At 30.4% G+C, this 23,000-nt stretch overlaps 1 protein-coding gene across 2 annotated transcripts; it reads left to right on the plus strand.

The window, feature by feature from the left end:
- Window positions 1-19,573: 19,573 nt before the first annotated feature.
- LOC107899256 (sorting nexin 1) lies at window positions 19,574-22,995 on the plus strand. Of its 2 annotated transcripts, XM_016824919.2 has the most exons (10): window positions 19,574-19,792; window positions 19,882-20,017; window positions 20,203-20,336; window positions 20,668-20,742; window positions 21,231-21,390; window positions 21,510-21,643; window positions 21,804-21,872; window positions 22,138-22,217; window positions 22,392-22,452; window positions 22,528-22,995. In XM_016824919.2, the coding sequence occupies exons 1-10, from the start codon at window positions 19,649-19,651 to the stop codon at window positions 22,738-22,740; spliced, it is 1,206 nt and encodes a 401-aa protein (XP_016680408.2). In that variant the 5' UTR covers window positions 19,574-19,648; the 3' UTR covers window positions 22,741-22,995. The 2 variants fall into 2 exon arrangements, with proteins under 2 accessions (XP_016680408.2, XP_040947257.1); XM_041091323.1 differs by lacking the exon at window positions 20,668-20,742.
- Window positions 22,996-23,000: the final 5 nt, after the last annotated feature.

The following is a 23,000-nucleotide window of genomic DNA, read 5'->3' on the forward strand; positions in this document are numbered from 1 at the left end:
GGGGGTAAAGAGAATAAAAAAGAGAAATAATAGAGGGTAGCGGCTAAATAGAAGAGGAAGACAAAGGCAGTCCCTCTCAGCCACCATATGACACTACATCGTTGAAGTGTGGGCTGGATACGCGAAAGCTATCTTCCCTAAGTTCTTCCGTTATTTCTTGATTACTCTTCATGAATTGATTTAATGAAAATGATGTTGAATGATACTTTGGATTTGAATTTTAATTGCCAACCCATGAGCTAAATCTCTTAAGGTTGGGATTACTTGATGAAACTCTTATTTTCTTTAATGGCTGAAGCGTGGATCTACTTTAATACATTGTCTCATTCCATGGGTTTTTACAAAATTGCATGTTTGCAAACTCTAGACATAGATGGATGTACAACATGTTCATTAAATTATTCTAATTCTGGCAAGGTTAGGTTATTCAGATTGAAATTGAATGAGATGAGCGAGTGTTCAACTGAATACTTGTAGTAGCCTCTAGACATAGAGCCACGTTCATTCAGAAAGAAAACAAAATAGTTCAAGGTACTGTGCTCAAGGCCTATAGACATATATCACTTAAGCCAAGGTAACTTGAGGTTTCGTTCTCGAAAAAACCAAACCATTTTAGAAATCTTCTGAGCAGAAGATTGAGTATGGTTTTGATGAGGCATTACTGTTAGTAATAGCAGATTCTTAGTAATCCCAACCTTCCAAATCAACATCGTAGACCCTCTATCCTTTGTCGTAGTGTCTTTGCCATAACATTTTTAGCTATTTACTTGTTTGTTTGCATATTATTCACGTAATTATTCTCGAATTTGCCATTGCATTCTTACTTGTGTCTTGTCATAGCATTTCCATATTGCACACATCATTCTTCCTTCGAATTACCACTGCATTCTTATCATTTTTTTTGTCAAAACATTAATCATACCTCACTCTAAAATCTTGACCAAATTATACCGTTATAATCCCTGTGGAGATGATCTCACTTATCATTTTGTTGCTTGATTCGACGTGTATATTTGTAAAATTCACCATTTCACATACGACAGCAGTGTTCTGGTGGCTGACGGTGGTTGGTCTTTGGTGGTTGAGCAGTGGAAGAGTTACACTCCTACTGGGGCTTTACCAGAGAATTTAATTTCAAATTAACCATTCCAAAATAATATTATTTTAATAGTTTAATATTAAATTTAATTTAATACTTATCTTAATAGTATTTTATTGATTTAATATTAAAGTTATTATCTTAATATTAAATTTAATATAATGTTTATCTTGTAGATAAACATTCTATTAATTTAATAATATTTTATATTAAGTTTAATATAATATTTATCTGGACAAATATTATATTAATTTAATATTAAAGTGATTAAATTTAATCATAGTTGAAATCTATAAACTCTCCATATATAAAGAGAGCATTGGTCATTATTTTTCACACACCCATATATAATCTTTCTTACGTATGATCCAATGCTTCAAGTAACCATTCATCGATAGTCATTTTGTCTCTCATTAAGGAACCAACCGATTCCATTCTAACTGAACCAGATTTGAGAGTTAAGTATGCACAAGTCAACCACAAAAATTTCCATGTTTTCCAGTAGAGCCTGCTAACTTACTATTTTATTAAATTAACTACCAACTCTCCTTTTACTTCGAGACTTGAATGAAAACTAGATGTGACAATTCCTGTCCAGGCCATGCATTTCAAAATCAGATTGCTACTGTTACAACTTTCCTATTAGAAAATAAATTCATTTCGACTCTTCCAAAGTAGCCAACACAAGATTGAAAAGAAAGTTGGCCATTCAATATCAACTTCCATGATACTTCCCTCATTCATGATGTTTCATTTCAACCAAGTTTCTAGCAAATAATTAAAGAAATAAGCCCAAACATTTTTAGGTACAATAGTCTTCTAAATCGTGATAGCAAATTGGTAGCCCCACACAGTGTGAATTGATGTTTCCATAGGTTTACCACACGACACACAGTGTGCATCATCAACCATTCCACATATCACTCTCTCCCCATTAGTAAGCAACCAAGTATGTCAAAGAAGCCATAAGAAGACCCTTACTTGTTGGGGGAGTATTAACTTTCCAAATCATCAAGTTAAGGCTTTGTGATAGTAGATCTCTTTTCTCAACAAGTTGTTTGTAAGTTTCAAAAGAAGTCCATCTCCATAAAAGCCGGTCAGGACCTGAGGCTTGTGTAGGCAGCAAAATTGCTGCAATACAAACTAAGATGTGTCGAGGAAGAAGAAATGCAAGTTGATGTGCATGTCGCGTGTGCGCGTAAAAATAAATAATTTTATAAAAAAATCTTACAGGTGCAGTTTTGATTGCAAGCAGATAGTGTCAGTTATAATATTGATAGTGTCTGATGGAACACCGGAGTATTCTAAGGGGTCAACCCAAAAAAGTCAGTGATTTAATGATTTCTATTTAACAAGCATGTAAGAAAGGAGTCTAGATTGCTACTCACTACTTTCTATATTATGGTAATACATAATTTGAGGTTTAATTAACCTAATTAGTTACCTAAAATAGAAAAGGACTAAATTGTAAAACAAATGTAATTAAACAAACAATAATTAAATAAAAAACAATGGTTGATTGACTTCCACGTTGCTAATTAATGATTAGGGATCTAAACCATTTAAACCCCTAAATTGGTTCCATTTTAATTCTCGGCCTCATCTTTACCAACTTAAACAAAATAGTCTGGTTTATCTCTTGACCTCACCAACTAATCCAGGACTAATGAATTACTGCCCGATAAGATCTCCTGTCAGTCTCACTTACCTAAAATTTCCATTAGGGGTGTCATTCCTATGTTTTTAAGTCTATTCAATTTAGTCTCTATACAAAAAAAAAAAACTAACCAAACAACACTTCCATCAACCAACCACCTAAGGTTTAACTTAAACTTAAAAGAGAAATGAATAAAAATCCAACTTTAACTTCCAACAAGCAAAAATTCAAGCAACAAAAACATTAACTTAAAATTAAAGGGAAGTGAATAAAAAGCCAAGCTATCTTGCAAAAGCTTGGATAGCACAACAATGGAAGCAAGATAGATGAATAAAAATTCTAAAGTAATGATTTTTAACAATTGAAAATAAAGAAAAGTTTACTAATATTAAATGAGGACTAAAATGTGTTTACAAGAGAGTTTAAGGTGTTGAACACATAAATGAACCTAACTACAGTGAAAACTAACTTAACTAATGGAAACACGATAATTTATGTGTTTTTACATGCCTTTTTTAACTTAAAATCATGCTATTTCGGTTAAATTCTTGTCAAAAAATAATTAAATATTATAAAATAATTAAATTATGTTAAAAATATGAACATGAAGAATTTTAATTAATTTTATAGTTAATTTTGATTAATTTTGATAATTTTTGATAGATTCGTACAAAGGGCGAAAATTGGCTCGGCAGACAATACTCGAAGAATAAAACCGAGAAGCAATTTGAAGCATCGAGGAAAATTTATTTCCAGCCTAATATGGTAAAAAAATGTGTGTTAATTCATAATATAATTAATTTCAATTTATTCCCAATTTAATTTGGGCTAAATAAATTATTATTAATTAATTATGGAAAAAAATGGTCCAATTGAACCGCATTGGTTGAACCGAATCTAGTGAGCCGAACCAACCACCAATTGGGCTGCCCAGAACCGTCCATATGCTGACCCAAATCAGCATTTTATCTGACTAAATAAGCTTGCAAAGAAGCCCCTGAAGAACTTTCAACCTTGCATTCAAACCCCTTCAAAAAATGTGGCTTTATGGATTTGCCCCAGGCTATTTTTAGCAAAGTTGAATCTCTCAACTTTGCCATGTGTGTGGCCAGCCAAGGGGGGTCTCTTGGGCTGATGAAATTTTCTATTTTTAGCAGCCACAATAAGCTATAGAAGCCACCCCTTGCTGATCATTCAACTCAACCCTCACTCTCATTCTCTCTTCTCCTCTCTCACATTCTCTCAACTTTTCCTTCCCATTTTCCCTTTTGTTCAAGTGCCGATTTCTTCTTTTGGGAAAGAGGTCCTCATCAGCCATTTTTGAGCAGAAATTAAAGTGTTCATATGCCACCTTAATAGCCGAGGACAACAGAGAACGAAGAACGAAGAAATCAGTCAAGCCACGGAGAAACACTGGTTTTGCTTCTTGTTCCCTATCTCTTAAAAATTTTGTTGTTTTGACAAACATGTTTATGAATATTTATGCTATTGAAATGGTTATTTTAGTCAATCTAGCTTGAATTTAATCCGTGTTGGATTGATTACATTTTTCCTGCTTGAATTATTGAAATTGTGTTTGTGCTGTTATAGGCCTCAGTAAGATGCTTGATTAAGCCTAAGTTATTCTTGCAATATTAATTTTTAGATAACTAATGAATTAATTATTAAATTGTATTGAAATTGTAACTAATCGACACAATACCTAATCAGTTGATGTTTATTCTTCTAAGGTAGCTGAAGTTAATTTAGCATTGTATTTGGCGATACATATGCCTTGCATAACTTGCAAGATTATTGTGATTAAACTGTTTAAAGGTAGAAATAGTTTTGTACATATTGGCTAACCTATCATCACTATATTACACTAATTATTCCTATTTCACTCTATTTTAAAAAAACCTGTCGTGATGTATCTACCAAACCCTTAATACATATGGCTAGACGTCTATAGTCGTACAGTTTAGGACCAAAGAAAAGGGTAAATACAAATTAACGATTTTGGCTTGGGTATTGTATAAAGGTTCATTAAGAAGTGTTTTCTGGCTCAAATATAGTTTCTAAGGATGAATAAACAAGGTTAGCTTTTTGGCTCTTGGTGTATATCAAATAATGCTTTAGGTCATCCCTAGGTATCTCAATATTCACAAATTTAATCAATCAAACAATCACAAATTCAACTATTTATCATCCATACTAGCATGCTCGTTTCCCTTATTCTCTTTATCATTTGGTATATTCAATTACTCAATGCCTATTTACAGTGTAATTTATAGAACTTAGTAGTCTAGTAGTCAAAAATTTAAAATCATTCACTATCATGCCAAATTTATAGCAAACACAATCAACCTATATACATGCTCCTAACCAATCACTTGCATTTCTACAAGCTCAAGCACACATTTGAAAATAAAAAATAAAAGGAAATCATGAAAATAAAAATAAATTTCCTATATTACCCCCACACTTTAAATAACACATTGTACTCAATGTGTATCCTTGAAAAGATGAGGAAAAAAGTTACCTGGTTGATAGTGACATTGCTATGGTCTAACGATGGTTGCTTCCTCCCTTATTCGCTATATGTTCAAAAATGTTGTACTTCTTTCATGTGAGGTTTCTGCATAGAAATTTTAAAATAGAAAAGAAAAACATATATAAAAGTCTACGATTAATCCTACTCCTAAAATAAAAAATTTTCAAAATTTAATACAGTCTTGCAAAAATAAAATTTAAAATTTCAGTTCAATCTTCATCCTCTTCAAAATCCATCTCATTCCATTCTTTTTCTCCTCCCTCGTTCTCGCTCCCCTACTCCTCTTCTTTATTCTTAAAATGTATTGGGCCAAACATATCCAATGAATAATTCTGTATTCTAATGTCGTGACACAAGTCCTGGTATGTCGCAACATTGACTCTAGATGGAATAAAACACGATATAATAGGCCTTTTGGTTCGTACACTCAAACTTAAAGCTCGATGATGTTAGCTAACCTAGGGTTAAAGACGACGGTCAGTTAAAATCTATAAATAGGCTCCTTTAGCACATGTTATTGACATCATTCACTTAGCCTAGATTTTCTTTAGTAAATTTAGTTTAGTTTTTCTTTCATTTTTAGGTTTTAAAATTTGTTTCAGTTGTTCTTCGTCATTCTCAAGAGATCTGAATTGTGGAAAGCATTCAAACTTTTTGGATTCACAATTAATCTCAATACAATCAGGCTCTTTTATATACTCTATACTATCGATTTAATTAGCATGCTTTCTTTTTATATTGATTATATATTGTATATAAAAGCCATGAGGAACTAATCCCTCTATGGGGGATTAGCAAGTAGAGGTATGATATATTAACTGTTTTGTAGGGTTACTCAATGGATCAGCTGTTTGAAAAAGGAAGAACGCGAAACGAACCCTAGGCCTAACAACCCTAGGAAGTTATGAATGTCGGAATTAACCCAAAATTGGTATGGCCCATCCGTGAACACATTCACCCCAATCCAGTCTGGACTGTGAGGTCAGAAGATAAGTTGTCCTTGCTGACTCATTATGTTAGCAGAAGATTAGAAGATCCTGCTGAGGTAGTGACTAGTTGATTGACGAGGAACCCGAAACAATAGTTGATGGGGATTACCGAAGCGAGCTAATCACCCATAATCAATATTTGATTAAGTATCATTTTCTATCTCATGAAGTTTATTTCTTTTATGATATATTGTTTTATAACTATAAAAAACCCTAAAAATCCTTTATTTTATTTTTTCATACTATAACTAATTTAAAGTAATAATTAAATCTCTTATTGTTTAGGTAAGAATTGATCTAGCACTCGCTCCCCTTGGGTACGATCCTTGGAGTACTCACCTACTATATTGTAAAACTATATTACAACTTGACCCGTATACTTGCGGATACCGTCTCATACTTCTATATTTTATTGCAATATTCATGATTTGGACGTTTCCCTATTTCAACTTTAGAAATTCTCTTTTTCTCTTTTCTATGTATAGTATGTTGATATATGTCTTTTTGAACTCTAATTGAAACAAATTCCTATTTATTTAATTTTCAAAAACAACTGTTGTCAAAGTTGTCCACCACTGATAAGCTTCATCTTTCAAAAGTGACATGATGCACCTAACTATCTTCAAATGAACCTACTATTTTATCAAAAAATCGCTAAGTATTTTTTTTCCAGTCAGTATTCAACTCTAATCAGATCATCATCATTAATTTTACCCCTGAATGCTTCAACTCCACATTTCCAAATCTTATCATTTGAAGGTCTATGCACATTTATTGAATTTTGACGACAAAGGGCGTAACATCCCAAAAATCAGGGGTTAGTAAAATCGGGTTTGTGAATCGAGGGAGAGTAGTCATGCCTTAATTTTTGAGATTATCTATGTATTTTTAAGAAATAAATGATGTATTTGTTTGTTGGTTAAAAGTTAGTGAAACGTTCCTTGGAACCCAAGTTCAAATCTCTTCTCTCTCACCATTTTTATTATTTTGGAAATTAATTTTGTCTTAAACCCTAGTATGTGACATGCCTTGTTTTTAAAATAAATATTGCAAAATTATTTAAAGAATGAGGAAGAAGCCTAATGGTTAAAAGAAATATGAGAAAGCATGGAAATTAAATGAGGTCCCAAGTTCGAATCTTTTCCCTTGTGAAATAATTAAATTCCTCTATTCTTTTCTCTTCAATTTTCCCCAAATTTGAAATCTTGAACCCCAATATCGACCCTGAACATTGCCAAGAAAGTTTCATTGTCGTTTCTCTCAACTTAGGTAAGATCACTTTTCTCTTCAATTTATTGATTAATCTTGTCAATTAAAAGACAAAATTTCTAGATCTGGAATTTGGTGTATTTTAAATTATTTCAAATGTATTTTTCTAGATTTTAATGAGATCTCAAACCGTTTTAAAATTTAGCCCCAATTTTGGCCACTATGGGTAGTGGTGCGTACGTTTATTTGCAATAAAGGGGTTGTTTTGTTTCTTGGGTCTTGCTAATATTTTTCTAGCATTAAATTGTGTTCTTGAACCCTTATAATCATCCTTTAATCACATGTTAATTAGGGAGAGACATTCTTGATCGTTTGGGCATTCAAAACTCACAAATCGGGAAGCGTAAGTGCAATTAAGCGTAAAATTATTCTTGTTTCGACATAGTTGTAGGGTAAAAGTTATGGATTGAATAAATGAAGGAATTTAATCATTATTAACTATTGATTTTCCAGTATATTATTGAATTAGGTGCTGACCCAAACGCCTCAAATCATCTGTAAAGGCGAAGAACGATTGTACATAATGTTCGTATCGATATAGTGTAAGGAATCTAACTAGTTTAGATTCATAAAATAGTTATAAGTTCAAGGATTGGTTTGAACTCATAAGTGGGTGTTTGGGGGCTTGCTTAATGGTAAATTGATTGAATTTATACTGAATTTTGGTTTAGGTTCGTTTAAGGAATTGTTAAGGAAAATTGAAAGATTCGCTAGTGTGCTACGAAAAAGTGAAAAATAAGGTGTGGGTCCTAAACTCATAAGATTGTTTGAAATATCATGTTATATTTGATAAATTAGCTTGCTGATTGGATTGGCTTAATAGCCAGATTATTGATTTTGTGAGTGATCGAACCAAGTATGTTTCGAGCCTTAAACGATTGACATGTTGGCAAAATTACTATCAACTTCATCAGTAATGACACGGTGTGGTTCTGCCGACATCTTTATATCTATAAGAAAACAAGGTCAGATCGGATCAAATAACATCACACTAAATCGTATTTTCTAGACTCAATACATGCTACGTTCATTCTTAGAATCGACTAAATTGTAACTCTGATACTACTAAATGTAACACCCTTTAGGGGGAGAGTTGTAATATCCCGTTTTCAGTTAAATCAGAATAGTGATTTCGAGACCACAAATTTGATGAGTAAATTATTATTTTATTATTATTTTAATGTCTATGGAATGTTAGTAGAGTCATATAAAAATTTTGTGAAGAAATTTGTGACATTTGCATGTTTAAATGTGAAAAGGACTAAATCGTAAAATGTGCAAAAGTGCAGTTCTTGTAGCTAAAGGTGTGAAATAGTTATGAAACTTAAATGTGAGTGGACTTAATTGGTAATTAGTTCATTTATAATGTTAGTGGACTTTATGGACACAAATTAAGTGATTTTAAGTTAAAAACATAAGGTTAATAAAGTAATTTAATTAATAATGTAAAAGAAAAATAAAGAAAACAATTGTATCATCTTTCTAAACACTTTCCTCCATCGAAAAAAAAAAAACTCCATTGTTGCACCTTGAAGATTCGGCTAGCATTTTCCATTGCATGTAAGTGATTTTTGAGTTTGTTTTTAATGATTTTTATGTTTTCGAGATCGTTGTAGTTTAATCTAACTAGCCTAAGGACCAATATATAGCTATGCCTTGAGTCTACTAGTTATATAGCATAAAATAATTGGAACTTGAAATAATTACAACAACTAACTGCCATTAACAGACTCATCTACCTTAACAGTCCTTAACTAACTTCTGTTACATATCCCATAACAGTTTACAACACTCAGTTCAATGGTAGAAGAAAAAGTATTTAGAGATCAACAAATCACCTTTCCAGCCATCAAAGAAAGAGCAAAAGACTAGAGCTAAACGAAAAATACAGAAAAATAAAACCAGTCAAGCTCCCTTTTTTGCCTATAAAGTCAGCCATACCATTTACTTTTACCAATTTTCTTTAAAAAATTTCTAAGTAAATTTAGTTCAAACAATACGGCCGTATATGCTTTAAATTTGTGCTCTCTTTTTTCTTTTTCTTTTTTCATTTTCCTCATTTGATTACGAATTGGTTTTTTATTTCTTTGTTGATATTTGACAAAAAAAAAGTCAGATTATTTAATTAATTATTTCAGATAAATTTCACAGATTAACTTAAAAAAAAAACTTCAAAATAATCATTTTTACGAACTTAAAAGACATTTTATCAATGATTCAGTGATGGGTGATATCGCTTTGTTTAGAGAAGTGTATAGCTGATAGAGTATTAAGATGGGTGAAAACTTTATGATCATATCTGTGTTTATTAAGACTGCATCGTACTTGCAATTGATGGTCATTATGTAAAGAGAGAAATTAAAATTTTAAAAGTTGGAGGAGAAAAATAATATAGGTCAAAGAATGAAGTCAATGACATCGGAAATTATGTAATTACATAATATAAATTTACCTTATTTTAAGATACAAAAATAAAAATACTTTTTGAGAAAAAGATTTTTAAGTGCGTTAATGTGGTTCTAAATAAACCATGATTGCTGCGGTGTCCACAACTCTGCCACTACTTTTTCCTTCAATTTTCTTTTTCTATGTTAATTTTATCATAGATTCTTATTATATTTGTTCTTTTTTATACAATATTTAAAATTATTCATAGTCATCTCTAACCTTTAAATAGAAGGATAATACGCTTGAATACTTTCGAACTCACATCCTCTTATATTGGCAACAATATCGATACTAATCGACCTAAGACTCAATCGGCTTTTCCTTCGATTTTTATTCATTTAGGTATTTATTAAATGATATATTTTTATTGAGAATAACTTATATTAACATCATTAGGGGTGTAAATAAATAGAACGTTCGTGAACCGTTCGTATAACATTCGTTTATGTTCGCTTATTAAGCTAAATAAACGAGTATGAACAAAATTTTTATGTTCGTTTAATAAACGAACGAACACGAACAAAGGTGCGTTCGGTTTGTTTATGTTCACGAACAAGCTCGTTTATAAGCTCGTTTCTGACTCGTTTATTTATTAATGATATTTTCTTATAAAAATTTCATTAGTATATATTAATAAAATTATTTTGGTTTATATTTTTTCATTTATAATATAATTATTAATATTTATATTTGACTATTTTATATCTAAATAATATATATGTGTATGCATTTATTTATTTACTGTTTATTATTTATTAACATTGTTCGTGAATATGTTCAATTATATGTTCATGAACATGTTCATTTAATGTTCGTGAACATTAAATAAACGAACATGAACACATATAATTTTAAATAAATGAACATGAACAAAAATTTGAAATTCTTAACGAACACAAATTGAACACGAACAAGCTTAAAAATAAACAAACAAACATGAACAAATGTTTTTTCGTTCAAGCTCGGTTAATTTACAGTCGTAAACATCATCCTAAAAAATATAGCTTTTAGGAACTACTAAAATATTGCCACATAATCAATTTTTAAAGATAAGAAAGTATTATTATAAACTCATCTATAACTATTATATTTTCCAACTTAATTAACTTTAATTAAATTACTTAAAATAATTAGTATTTACATAATAAACAAACATATTTTCTTCTTTAACAATTTTTTAATCATTTTTAGTGTTTTTCCCAAAATTTAATACTTTTTATTTTTCCGCATTCAGTTAAAAAAAACTTGTTTCTAGGTATAGAATTTTTTCTTCTTCCATTTTAAATTGTTTTCTATTTCATTTTTTAACTTTTAATCACATAACATAGTTTGATAATATAGGGCAAATTACACATAAAAGCCCTATTTTTTAAAAATTTACCGAAATGGGCCCGATATTTTATTATTTACCGGAATGGGCCATTTTCTCGAAAATCCCGTCCACGTCAGCGCGATGTCAGGGGACGTGTTAGCAAATCGCATCCACGTCAGCTCGATTACTTACGTGGCAACAAATCGCGTCCACGTAAGCGCGATTTACTGACGTGGAAGCAAATCGCGCTTACGTGGACGCGATTTACGCCGCACGTGAACAGTACCCACCGGTCAAAAAATTGACCGTTTATGTTCTTTAGCTTGGAAAACTTTGAAAGGCCATAACTTTTGGCTCGGTTGTCCGGTTGAGACGATTTTTTTTTATTTCGAATAACTTTTCGAGATCTACGCGCTGACAAACGGCCGAAGGCGGTTTGCCGCAGTTTTCATCGAAAAAGATCCTTTTTTACATCTAAATTTTGATTTTTTCGGTTTAAAATTGAATTTTGAAACATTCAAATCATTATAGTCCTTATTTATTTGAAGTAAACACTAGATTTTTTTACAGAATTGTTATATTTTTTTCTGATTTGACACGTGTATGGAATAGGTCCGATAAATCGTTAGAACGTAAGTAATATGATTAAGATAATAATAGTATTTTTATAATATGTCAATTAATTAGTTTAGCTTAGTTGGTTAAGATGCTTGCTCTTTTCCATTAGTACCTTGGTTCAAATCTTGTTGGTAATAATTTTGAATCTTTTTTGTACTTGTTGCATTTATTTTTTTAATCAACTAACTCCTCAATATTACATTAATATATATTATTAGTACAATAGTATAGACGAATTGACAATTTGAGCTACAATATTATGAATATTAACTACAATACATAATTTGAGCTACATATTACAGTAATACATATTGGGGCAAAATACCAAAAAAAGCTCTATTTTTTAAAAATTTATCGAAATGGGCCAGGTATTTTATTATTTACCGGAATGGGTCATTTTCCCCGAAATCGCGTCCACGTCAGCGCGATGTGTCAGCAAATCGCGTCCTCGTAGGCGCGATTTGTGTCCACGTAAGCAAAGCGCTCTGACGTAGATGCGATTTGCTGACACGTCCCCTGACATCGCGCTGACGTGGACACGATTTCGGGGAAAATGACTCATTCCGGTAAATAATAAAATATCGGGCCCATTTCGATAAATTTTTAAAAAATAGGGCTTTGTTTGGTATTTTGCCCGATAATATAATTAGTGGTGCTTATAATTTTTCATTTTCCAATTAATTTTTTTAGTTTCTTTTTTAATTTTAATTGTTGGTTTCTTCTTCTTTTTTCAATTTTTTTTTTCTTTTATCTCTTTTTTGTTATGAATGTTATTAAGTGGATGTTCATTATAATCAACTCTTCACCTTTCATCTTCCTTAACTCTTCATATTTTATCTTCTTGTAACCATTTTTCTATTTATGTATTAAAAAATAAGGAGTCTAATCTCCCTGTATATATATAAGAGTATACTACTTGTAATAAGGATGAAAAAATAGAGAAATGCAATAGAAATCTCCCTTATTCTCATCTATTATTCTTGTGTTTTTTGCATCATCATCATCATTATTATTTTATAACACGTCATCAACACGAGCTTACTCGATAGTATTCAATATTCCATTGGAGAACAAGTAATCTAGACATACAATGTCCTTATTGAAGCAACATTCCTAAGGTATGTGATTTCTATGTGTGTTTGAAAGATTTTGAGATTTCAATATTCTTAATGAAAAAAGAAGTTAAAAATGATGCTCATTTTTTTCGTATTTAAGTATGAATTTATGTTTTATATATTCCATGGTATGCTTGTTTATGATATAAGACTTTGAATAAGATTGAAGTATGAATAACTTGAATATTTTTACTTAAATATGTATATATTTCATAACATATTTCATTGATATGATTAAAAAAAGTAGTCATTTTTAAAAAAAAAAATTTGTTTTATCCGGTGACCTTTACCAAATATATTACGTTGTCTATTAGATTATTTCTAATAGAGCCACACATTATTTGTGAGTATAAACGAATTTGACTTTTTATATAGACAAAACAAAAATCATTATATTTGTCCAACATCATCTACATAAATGATTAAAAGTAGAATATTTAATTGCGAAAGATCCTCTTAGTCTTGAATTGCATAATAATTTGAAAGAATGATTTGACCATTAGAAAACGATTATACTCTCTAAAGTTTGTTATGATTGAAATATATTTATGTGCTCCTACAACAATAATATTGTGAAAAGGGCTTTAAAAAGTATTTTGAAATGATATCATGCCTTCTAGTGAAAAAGGCTTCATTCCCTGGAGTGAATGTAACAATACATAATAATTATGAAAAATCAAAATATAGAGATCGTGGTTGTCGTTGTGATGGAGGATGTGGTTGAAGACGTACTAATAATTGTTATCATGGTGGTTATAATAGTGGTTATAATAGTGGAACTTCTAACCAGTAGAAAAAAATAGAAACGAAATAGAAATCTCTCTTTATTCTCATATATTATTCTTGCGTTCTTTGCATTGTTATTATTTTATAATAAGGAAAAACATTAAAATGGTGGTTAAAATATTCGAAGGTTATTGAAAATTCATGCTACTAATGTGGTATGAAAATGGATTAGTCACGTACATGTCGTATGTTTAAGTATCTTGTAAAAATTTATCAAAGCATTCATTAAAAAAAAGGGAAACAATATTGAGATAAATTTCTTTATCCTGAAATGATGAAATGGAGGATAATTTTTTGATAAAAAATGAAAAATTTTACTACGATGCTAAAGTGACCACACATAGAAGGATGATTAATATTTTCTTAGTTTGTGTCGAAATTTTGTTGGGATCTAAGCATTAAAATTTAACTCTTTGGTTTAAGAATCATTAGAATCAATGGCTACTTGATATTTGCTTAGGGAATCTCTTTGTCTTCATTACAAAGTATGCTTATAATTACTGTTTCTCATCCATGGTAACCTAAGTCAGTCTAATCAACTACTTTTGAAATTTGATTTGATTTCTATTAAGAAATTTAATTTATATAGTTCTCTATCTATAACCCTATGAAATTTTAAAACTCTTCACGCATTTAGTAATTGGGATTTTTATGTGGAGATAAATGTTTTTATTTTTGTATTGGTTCATTTTTAATAGAATTGATTGATTTCATTTTAATTTTCATTAGGATATATGATTATTGCTGAATGAGAGTAAAAGTACTTACTTGTCATGAACTTCAGGATCTTCACCCGGTCTGGATAGTTTCATGATTGAGGTGAAGGTTAGAAAATATTTATGTTTAAATATTTATAGCTATAAAATTACTTTAATATGACCTTATAATATTTTGCATTTTATTGTGTTATGGTATATATATAAAAAATATTATCTATAACTATAGTGATCTATTAGTAACATGAATTTATTACTTGTTATGTTTAATATATGTTTTATTTATACCTATTCATTTTATTTTTATATGAATAAATAAAGTTTTTGAAGATAATTTTTGGAACTACAAAAATTTTTATCATTCATGTTGAAAAGAAGTGCAAAAGTGTATATTATTTAAAATAAATTAAGCATTCATTAAGGCTATATAATAAAATAATTACGTGCTCTTAAAGAGCTAATATTGCATCAAACTGTCAAAATATTTTTAAGAGCTAATATTTTACCTCCGTGTGTTGCAAAATTTTGTAAAATAAAAATTATTTTTCAGATCAAGAAGATATATGTTGAAGAAAATCTTTATGTGTTTTACATTAAAACCATGGATAGAAATTACATGAGATACTCGTGTTTTTGTATTATAAATATTCCCCGAAGGAATTCATTACATGTATACGATTGACATATGGATAGTGAAAAGAAGTTCATAGTGTTGGCATGACTGGTTAGACCATCTTGAGTCAATGATGATGCAAAATGATTTAATGAAAAATTATATGATTTTATTAAAGAATTAAAAGTTATATTTTAATAATTGTCATCAATATTAGTTCTTTGGAGAAAATATTGAACTAACACCAACTAAAGTTAAGGGCCATTGCATATTTAGATGATAACCAAATAATATATGAGCTCATGTATCACATGTGTGCAACCCGAAGTTTGCAATATTACTTCTTGAAATAATTTGATTGTGCACAATCTCTATGGTATGCAATTTGTGCTAACAATGTTGGTGCATTATATCCTAAGCTTGATTTTCATAGTTTTAGCTGGGATGATATTAAATTGTCTATGCCTATATATGTTATACTTAATGGTTAGCAAAATTATGTCTCCATTTAATTGTTTAATCATTAATATAAGAATAGTTTTACAATAAGCATGTAATTTTATTTGCATCAAGCTAACATGTAAGAAATATTTGTCTCATGTTGATTGAGTCTTAGCTCGATTGGCATGGACATTATTACCAATGTAGGAGGACATGTGTTTGAGTGTGCTGAAGTGCATTATCCTCCTATTTATGGGTTGGGATGGGACTATGGGTAGTTCTAGGCATTATATCAAAAAGAGCAAATATGATCAAAACTTATAATGAGATTGTTCAAAAAATAAAAAGAAATATTTGTAAGCCAATAGATTGCTCAAAAAGAAATATTTGTCTCATGAGAATTTTCATTTATAAGCCAATAGATTTCATCTAAGAATATTTGGAATTGCAATATTTATTTTATATTCCACCATAACGCACTAATATGAAACATCAAGTATGAAGTTAAGAAAAATTAGAATTTTCATTAGATGTTAAAAGTTGAAAAGAGTTATATTTATAAATTTGAAAAAGTATTGTCATATTGAAAATTTTCTCGATATTAGGGGGAGACAAATTGATTAAATAATTATGTCATCAATTTTTTTTTGTGATCCTCACTGATATTATGTGCACAAAGTTTGAAGGATAAAATCATTTGTCAAACATGTTTAGTGATGACATTTAGAAATTGCATATATTAGCTGATACATATACCAACTAAAATGCTCCAAATAATTATGTTTTCCATGTGATAAAAATAAATCTTGGGCATGCTAGAAGCATGATAAACAAGTCGATTCTATAAAATAAAAAATTCTTGAAAGAAAGGAGAAAGAAATGAAGATAATCATATGCTAAATGAGGCAGGTACTTATGAAGGGACCCAACGCATAACTTTTGATAAAACCTAGAAGAGATTTAGGTACCTGAAATTATGAATATAACGAGATATCTCAATCAGTTATTTCGTGACCAAAGATGATGGAGTTGACAAATGGAAATATTATGAAAAAGTGGGGATTTTGAATGAAAATATACTTTAAAGTATTGAGATGAGAACAATTTATCAAAATAAATAAATGATTCTATTATAACTTATAAAATGTATCTTGAACATGAAGTCCTAACTCCCAGAAGGTGTAAAGCCAAGTGGAGTACATGTTAGCATAATAGCGAAAAAAATATACAAGTCATAATATATAGAATTAACTTGTAACACAAACTTTCACAAGACATTTGGTTTTAGTTATGAAAAATGATTAATTTGTTGTGGATGCAATAGTCTGACACTAAATAAAATTATTTATTTAGGTCAAGTGAATTTGTATTTAGCTGATATAAATTATTTGATAATATTGATGCCTGAAGCATAAAACTCGAGTTTCATAAGAAAATCATTAAATGTGATTATGATTTTGTTAGGAGTTTTTATTAATTAATGTATTTATACATATAGGTTATTATCATCATTGTTGATATTAATGTATCAAATTTTATTGGAGTTCTTGAAGAATTTTCAAGAGCAATAATTATTCAGTAGATAAATTTTATAATGATAGTGTATCTAAAAATGAAATTTTGTCTCGATGTGAAGATTGAGTGTTCAATAAGGACAAATTGTTACACAATGATATTATAAAGAATTACTACTGAGTATCCAATAGTGTTTATATAATCAAAATTAATCATGTTAATTTTTCATGTAGATTGGAGATATTGAAACGGAAGACAAATGGTCAAACAATAATTTTATAAAACGATGGTTCTGAAATACCATTTCTTTATGTGCCCAATGCACTTATTGTGTCGGTAATAATGAATGATACAATATGATCTACAAAAGAATGTAGATATAAATGTTCAACAGATTTGTTCAAGTGAGAATTTGACAGATCTTTTTACTAAGACACTCCCTATTACTACATTTGAGAAGTTAATTTTCAATATCAGATTACGTCATTTCAAATATCTTAAGTTATGCTTAAATGAGGGGAGTAAATTCGTACTACATTTTTCTTTTAAGGTTGTGACATGCTTTAAAAGATTATATACTTTTTTTTCCTTCATTAGATTTTTCTCCCACCGGGTTTTTTCTAGTAAGGTTTTTAATTAGACATATCTTTTATACAATGAACATCCAAAGGGGAGTGTTATGAATGCTATTAAGTGGATATTCATTATAATCAACTCTTGACCTTTCTTCTTCTTAGCTCTTCACATTTTATCTCGTTGTAACCCATTTTCTATTTATGTATTAGAAAATAAGAAGTCTAATCTCCCTGTATATATATAGGAGTATACTAATTGTAATAAATATGAAAAAAAATACAATAAAAATCCCTCTTATTCTCATCTATTATTCTTATGTTTTTTGCATTATTATTATTTTATAACATTTTCTAAATTTTTAATAATTTATTTCAGCATTTTCAATTTTTTTCCTTATGATTTTTCTCAGTTTCAACATATTTGTTTCTTTTTAATTATTTTTATGTAATTTAATTAAAGCTAAATTAATTAAAAAAAAATCATATAGGGTAAATTATTAAAATAGTCACTTATGTTTGCCCCATGTAACATTTTAATCACTTTTGTTTCAAATATTACGATTTAGTCACTTATGTTATCGTGTTGTAACATTTTAGCCACTAAGCCGTTAATTGTTGTTAACAGTGTAACGGTAAGCTGATTTGTCATGTTAAATCATCATTTTAAATGAAAATTTTAGGTTAAATTATACAATTGATCCCTATATCTTTTCATTTGAGCAATTTAATTTTTTCTTTTATATTTTTGAACTTTCTTTCTTCTTTCTTTATTTTCCATTCTTTTTCGCTTCTCACTCTATTTTCCTTCCTTCTCCATTTCTTAACATAGTTTTTCTATGTTTTCCATTTGTTAAAACTATTTCTATGTTTTCCATTTGTTAAAACTAATCCCTTTACTTTTATTTTGGTATTGGGTATTTCTTGTACGTTATGTTTAATCTTCATTTTAATTAGTTTTCAATATGTTTTCAACTTAGGGTAACAATTTTGTATTAATATTCAATGAAAATCCAGAATAAAGATTTTTTAATCTTTTTTGCTTATTATAGACAGTTGTGAATTGGGGTTTATGATATTTTACAATTATTGCTGAAGCTATACAAAGGATCCAAAAATGCATTATTGTAGTGATTTTATAGAGTTACTTGGACTTGATATTTCAATGAAGATTCTCATATATTTGGTTAACCCTTTTTATCTCATTAAAGTTAGCTTGGTTTCTAGTTCTTGGCATCAATTTGGTAAGCAAATCAACGTCTTTCGTAGAGTTTAGCTTGGTGTTCTATTATATATCGAAGAAGAATCGGTACTGATTAATTCAATAGTATCAATTTTATTGATCTTACAGTGATCAAAAATGGTATCTGAATTTACACAGAGAGTATGTAATCAAATATATTTGACTTTAAAAAATAAAGAAATAAAAATAAAAATAAAAATAATTAAATTATTCAAAAAAATAAAAATATAGGGACTAGATTTAACAAATGAAAAACATAGAAAAACTAAGTTTAAAGAAATAGAGAAGGGAGAAAAATAGAGGGAGAAGCAGAAAAGAATAGAAAATAAAGAAAAAAAAGAAAGTTGAAAAAAGAAAAGAAAAGAATTATATTATTCAAAATGAAAAAAATATAGGGAGCAATTGTATAATTTAACTTAAAATTTTCGTTTAAAATGATGATTTAATGTATCAGCTTTCTGTTACATTGTTAACTACAATTAACAACTTAATAACTAAAATATTACATTACGATAACGTAAGTGACTAAAACGTTACATTTGAATCATAAATAACTAAAATGTAACCTGAAGCAAACAAAAGTGACTATTTTGATAATTTATCCTATCTCATATATATATATATATATACATTATTTGTATATTTTTAATCATATGACACTATTTTATTAGTGCTTTAAATAGTTATTCTCATTTTTATTTTTCGGTTCGGTTGAGTGAAATATGGAGCAGCAAAGAAGCACATCGGAGTCGTCGCAGAGCCCTAGATCTCCACCTTCACAGCGATATCTATCAGTCTCCGTTTCCGATCCCGTTAAATTAGGCAATGGCGTCCAAGGTTACATCTCTTATCGCGTCATCACTAAGGTAATCCTTCTTTTCTTCTTTCTTTCTTCTCCTTTTAATTTAAATACTGATGATATATTTGGGGGGGGGGGATTCTATTGTTTGGATAGACCAATTTCCCGGAATACCAAGGGTCGGAAAAGATTGTTATTAGGCGTTACAGTGACTTCGTTTGGTTACGTGATCGCCTTTTCGACAAGTACAAAGGCATTTTCGTTCCTCCTCTCCCCGAGAAGAGTGCTGTAGGTAAACTAATTTATCATTTTTCCCCTAATTCTATTTGTTTCATTACAATGAGTTTATGATCAATTCTTTTGAGTGTAGTATTGCTCTTTTTTTTTTAGTAATTCTGAATGTATCTTTGTGGTTAAATGCGAATGCTTGCATATGAACTTTGAAGTAATTTAAGTTTATTGTTATTGCTGTTGCAGAGAAGTTCCGATTTAGTGCTGAATTTATTGAGACTAGGCGTCAAGCATTGGATGTATTTGTTAATCGAATAGCTTCTCATAATGAGCTTCAGCAGAGTGAAGATCTTAGAACCTTTCTGCAGGCAGATGAAGAGGTGATGCTTTTAGGGTTGTTGTTTTGAACAATTTGCTTGAGCTTTTATCTGTGCTTGTTTATATGATAGTAGAGATCATCTGTTAGGATTTTTCTCACGTTGAAAAAGGGGGGGGGGCTTAATCCATTCGTCACGTTTCTCATAATTACAATGTTAGCTTTGTGATTCCTTTAGACACTGTTGACTAAGATACCCTTTACATTTCTATGTGAGTTCTTATCCAGAATACCAGCATTGTTGCTCCATCCAGGACCATGCTGGAATTAGGGATGCTTTTTCTTCTCCTTTTCCAAATGAAAGTTTGATATTAACTTTGTAGTTTCTTTTTCAGTCAATGGAGAGACTGAGATCTCAAGAGACTGGTATTTTTAAGAAGAAGCCAGCTGATTTGATGCAGATGTTCAAGGTAAACGAGTTCATGACTTTGTGATGGCAGTGGTATGACTCTATAGGAGACTTATGCAAATAAAATTGTCTAATGACTAATGAGATTTCCTCAAACTTCAATTTGAACACTTTTTTTTTTTTTCATTTTTTTGTAGTAGAGTTGATTAGGGGAGAAGTATAAACAAAAGCTCTTGCCATAATAATAATTTGTTTCTACAAATTTAACCTGGCTAATTGAGCCAGGTTTAAGGCGAGAAGACCTCATAGGCTCTAACTCAACTTATAAATCTCTCTAGATAACTTGTTGCTTCTTATCTGAAACTCAGAGGGAACTTACCACTAGCTTTTATAATAATTTGGTTTCCCATTTTTTCTGCTTTAAGGTATAACCTTTATTGCACAATTCTTGCCTCTGCCACTATTTCTCAGGCTTGAATTTAACATGTTTATGGTGTTGAAATTCTTATGTTATTTGATCTTGCATTAATTTGTCTAGAAATTAAACAGGATGTACAGTCAAAGGTGAGTGATGTTGTTCTTGGAAAGGAAAAACCTCTTGAAGAATCAAATCCTGAATATGAGAAGCTTAAACACTATGTTTTTGAGCTTGAAAATCATTTGACTGAAGCTCAGAAGCATGCATATCGCCTTTTAAAGAGACATAGAGGTGAGGATTTTGATGCTCTGAGCATTTTTTATTCTTGTTTATGTCCTTCTCATGTGTTTATTTCATTTTGGTTTGAATACCAATTGAACAATTTTTTTCATCTTTTTGTCAATGCTCAGAGTTGGGGCAATCACTCTCTGGTTTTGGTAAAGCAGCCAAGCTTCTTGGTGCTTGCGAAGGACAAGCTCTTGGCAAGGCATTTGATGAACTTGGGGCTAAATCCGAGACACTATCAATTAAGCTGCAGAAGGAGGTAGGCTGCCTTTTAAGTTTGAGCCTTTTCCTTTGGTAATTTGTTTTGCAGCCTTTGAGGGCATGCATGTTTGTGGTCAGATATATGATACCCAAACTTTTTCATATAAGTGGTTCACATAGGTAACATTATGTTTCCACAATCCTTGAATTGACTACAGGCCCATCAACTCTTGATGAATTTTGAAGAACCCATGAAGGATTATGTCCGTGCTGTCCAGTCCATAAAGGTGCGTTAGGCTGCTGTCTTGTGTAATGTTTAATGGCTGGCATATACTAATTAGCAGGCATAGCTTTCCATGGAGAAAATATTGAAGAACAATTTGTTTTCTAGCTACAATGATTAAATCAGTTAAGTAGGAAGGAAATAATATCGTGGAATCATTGATGGAGCATCTTCTGAACTGAGCTCTATTTTTATCTTTTTTGATAATATTGATGTGGAAGGTTTATGACAATTCCATACGAGACCCACTTGCATTCATGTTATGACAGGTCACAATAGGAGAGAGAGCTAACGCATTCAGGCACCAGTGTGAACTGGCTGAAACAATGAAGTTGAAGGAGATAAATCTGTATGCTTCTAGTCTTCCATATTTTACTCCTCTTTCTTCCTCCCTTTTCTTTTTAGCTATCTATTGTTGGCGGACTCTTTGCATGATACTTTGATATTTGCAAACAAGCAGCATATTTGACAATCTTTATAATTTTTATTTCGTTTGTAATTTGAGAATATTTATTGTTTGCAGTGACAAGCTCATGCTAACACGCTCTGATAGGGTGGGAGAGGCTGAGCAAGAGTACAAGGAGGCAAGTCATTTTATCTTATACGCCTATTGGGTCTAATTGCTTTAGCCTCTGCTAATACAAGTATTGTGATTGCAGTTGAAGGCCGAGAGTGAGGAGGTGACAAGAAGATTTGAGGCAATTGTGAGACGGATGAATGAAGAGATAGTTCGATTTCAGGAACAGAAAACACAAGATATGCGGATTGCCTTTCATGAGTTTGCGAAGGGACAGGCTCGACTGGCAAAAAGTATTGCGGATGCCTGGCGAAGTCTCCTTCCTAAGCTGGAAGCTTGCTCTGACACTTCCTGACCTAATGAATTAGGAGTAGTAAGTAGTAATGACCTGGATGGTTTTCTTATATTTGAGGGATGGCAGATTAGATCTTGCATTGTAATAACTTGAACTATCAGGAGCTAGGTCTACCATTATTTGCTCTACCATTCATTGTTCGTTGGGACTCTTGGATTTTCTTTGTACAATTTTAGTGTCTAGGTTTTTTTTTTTTTTTCACGTGTAAATTTAGGCCTTTTTTATTATTCAATAAAAAGAATTTCATTCATGCAATTAAT

This window comes from Gossypium hirsutum, chromosome D04 (assembly GCF_007990345.1).
Source record: "Gossypium hirsutum isolate 1008001.06 chromosome D04, Gossypium_hirsutum_v2.1, whole genome shotgun sequence".
NCBI classification, from domain to species: Eukaryota; Viridiplantae; Streptophyta; class Magnoliopsida; order Malvales; family Malvaceae; genus Gossypium; species Gossypium hirsutum.

Bases quoted from the DNA above. Each gene is read 5' to 3' on its own strand.
- LOC107899256 (XM_016824919.2), top strand. From the start codon at position 19,649: ATGGAGCAGCAAAGAAGCACATCGGAGTCGTCGCAGAGCCCTAGATCT. The intron at 21,644-21,803 runs GTAGGCTGCCTT...AATTGACTACAG, and splicing joins CAATTAAGCTGCAGAAGGAG to GCCCATCAACTCTTGATGAA. The intron at 21,873-22,137 runs GTGCGTTAGGCT...ATGTTATGACAG, and splicing joins GTGCTGTCCAGTCCATAAAG to GTCACAATAGGAGAGAGAGC.